General features: G+C 41.4%; 1 protein-coding gene across 4 annotated transcripts in view; it reads right to left on the reverse strand.

Annotated features, from left to right (window-relative positions):
- Window positions 1–435: 435 nt before the first annotated feature.
- LOC118406775 (histidine triad nucleotide-binding protein 1-like) overlaps window positions 436–2607 on the reverse strand; it is a 9125-nt gene continuing 6953 nt past the window's right edge. For all 4 annotated transcript variants that reach the window (XM_035807091.1, XM_035807094.1, XM_035807093.1 and 1 more), the window contains exons 3-6: window positions 2489–2593; window positions 1830–1934; window positions 1547–1619; window positions 436–938 (exon numbers count right to left, since the gene is read on the reverse strand). In XM_035807091.1, coding sequence (XP_035662984.1) covers window positions 847–938; window positions 1547–1619; window positions 1830–1934; window positions 2489–2593 — 375 coding nt within the window. In that variant the 3' untranslated portion in view covers window positions 436–846. The remainder of the gene's footprint in view (window positions 939–1546; window positions 1620–1829; window positions 1935–2488; window positions 2594–2607) is intronic.

Raw genomic sequence — 2607 nt, forward strand, 5'->3', positions numbered from 1 at the left:
GACAAATCAGCGCCTGCGTCCAAAATTTGGACGATTCCAGCCGTTAAGATGGCCCGCGTTCCCGGACGGAAACACAGAGAAGCGACTTTATATAGTGAATAATGAATGTCAGAGCTAGAAGCGACTGTATATAGTGTATAATGAACGCTGGAGCGAACTACTTTCCAGATGGTACCCAGGCTACAGGAACATTGAATAGAAGTAAGAAATTGCAGTCTAGACCCTCCCTACCTGCTTGGCTGACTGGTAGCAAATCCTAAAACATCCTGTCCAAGCAAAAGCTCAACAAACACAGGTCGAGCTTTCGTGTGTACAAAGACACACATACAAGTCCTCAATAATACAAAGAGCACATATTTGACTGGCAAATATGGAAACATGATCTAGAAGACAGAAGATCTGGATAATCTAACAGAATCATCCTCGGGGATCTTACCACCATGTAAAAATACCTTACAGTATCATTTCATTTTTCGGTATTACAATACAGCAAAACCTGACCAAGAACACAAATCAAGGGATGGATAAAAGCTGGTCTATGAGGACAGGTGGTCCTATAATATAGACAGGATTCTTACAGCTTGTTACAATGGGGACAAATTATCTTAGGGACCTCCAAAAAGCTGTCACATTAGGTAGGTTATACATCTGTAGACATGGTCACTTTGTACAGGTTTCACTGTACCGTACAATGCATTAGTCTATGTCTGTGCATTGCCACCAGGATTTATAACTTGATTATGGTGTTTTGCACCTTTCATACTATTTTACAGTCTTCCAACTAAATTCTATCAACTTAAAGATGTTGACTTTGGTTGGTAGATTCCCTCCCAGTTACCATGGTAACTAGCCTGGTGGCCATCCCATCTGCCTGCCGCCCAGTACGTGGATGTGTAGGTGGTACACTGACTGGGACCCGTCTTTCCCGTCATTGATAACTGAGGGGAGAAGAAGAGGAGTCATTGTTACTGCAACATCAATACATGGGAGTCACTTGCAGCAAACAGAACACTTCTAAGACAGGAAGTTAAGGAGGGATTAAAATGTGGGGAAGAAAAACAGAGACTTGCCTCAGAACTCAGACGCTCAAAGGGTAAAAACAAACAATAAGCACATTGTGTAGAATTCAGTACTACTGATGGCCATACTAGTACGAGACAGATGAGTGCCTGCTACTCTATTATCTAATTGTTTAGGAAAAAAACAGACATAATCATCTGCCATTTCTCTTCCTGGATGTCTTTTCCACCAAAAAAGGCCACTGCAAATTCTTAGACTAGAGAGTCCTAGGTATAACATCACTACTAGTATTTTCATTTTGCTCGCACAAGTTTCTCCAATCAACCTAGAGTATCTATCACTTTCAGGTGTGAGATCTTTGACATCATACATAGAAAGGGTCTAGCTATCCATTCAGGAAAGAAATACTCATCTACTAAATAAGTTGCAGGTACATGTAGTTGGAAAAACAGTCCCAGATGTCGCAATACATTAATAATAGCAATTTACTACTCCAAAACAATAAGTAAGATATTTTTTAACTTACCTACTCTGTACCCATTGTCTAGCCCTTCCTTCACTGCTGTCTTTCTTGCCACAGTCAGTAAGTGACCAAGTAGCTGGAAGTACAGGAACATTCACATGCAGTACCACTCACAAACACAAGGTGGCAGCACTGACAGTGCCAAAATTGAGTGCTAAATCTTATCAAGACAGAATAATTACATGACTTAGAACAATTATAATGAGTGTATATTGTCAATAGTAATTGTGTACTTCTGCACATGCACACACATTCTAACACACAAAACAGTATTATAGCCCCAAACCTGTGAGTCATCGTCCTGTGCCCTGCTGAGTTGAGGGATGGGTGCCCTGGGGATGACCAGGAAGTGTTTTGGTGCCTGTGGGCTCACATCACGGAAGGCTATGCACTGCATAGAAAAAAAACTGCACTTTAAACACAAAAAGTTATTTTGAAAACATAAATTTCAAGGGTAACAGGTTAGAAGCTACACACACACTCAGAATAACTATAACTTTGTGTGCTATTTGAAACGGCATACTAACTAAGTATTGAAGTTTTTGGGTGTGCTGACTACTCTCTCTTTACAGCCAGAGGCTGAAATGCGGGTTGCTTGGCTTACAATATTAGCAAATTTCGTCCTCTTTGCAAAGAGGAGAGGACAAAAGAGACATTTGGATGCCAGGTTTTTATCACAAGTCTTGTAATATGTAGTTTATCCTTAATCATTGTTAATGGCAAATTCTCTGCTTTTGGAGCAGAAGCTTGTCTCTGTCTGTCTATTTGCATTTATAATATCGAATGTCAACACAGAAGCAATAAAAATTTTATCTCTGTTGTTTCTACCTAGCCTGATTAAATCACGCTTAAAGCGGCATGGCCAACATTGCCAGCCGCCTTGAGGATGGGGCCAGTTACAGCACTGGACAGCGGAGCTTGCAAATTCCACGGAGCAGTTTCTACCTGGTCATCTTCATGAATGATGTCTGCAGGAATGGACCCATCCAGGATCTTGTCGAAGATGGTCGGCTCCGGGTTTCCGTACTTCTGTCTGGCCTCGGCTGCTGCCTGGGCTTTACTCA

The sequence above is a fragment of the Branchiostoma floridae genome, chromosome 19 (assembly GCF_000003815.2).
Source record: "Branchiostoma floridae strain S238N-H82 chromosome 19, Bfl_VNyyK, whole genome shotgun sequence".
Taxonomy (NCBI): Eukaryota; Metazoa; Chordata; class Leptocardii; order Amphioxiformes; family Branchiostomatidae; genus Branchiostoma; species Branchiostoma floridae.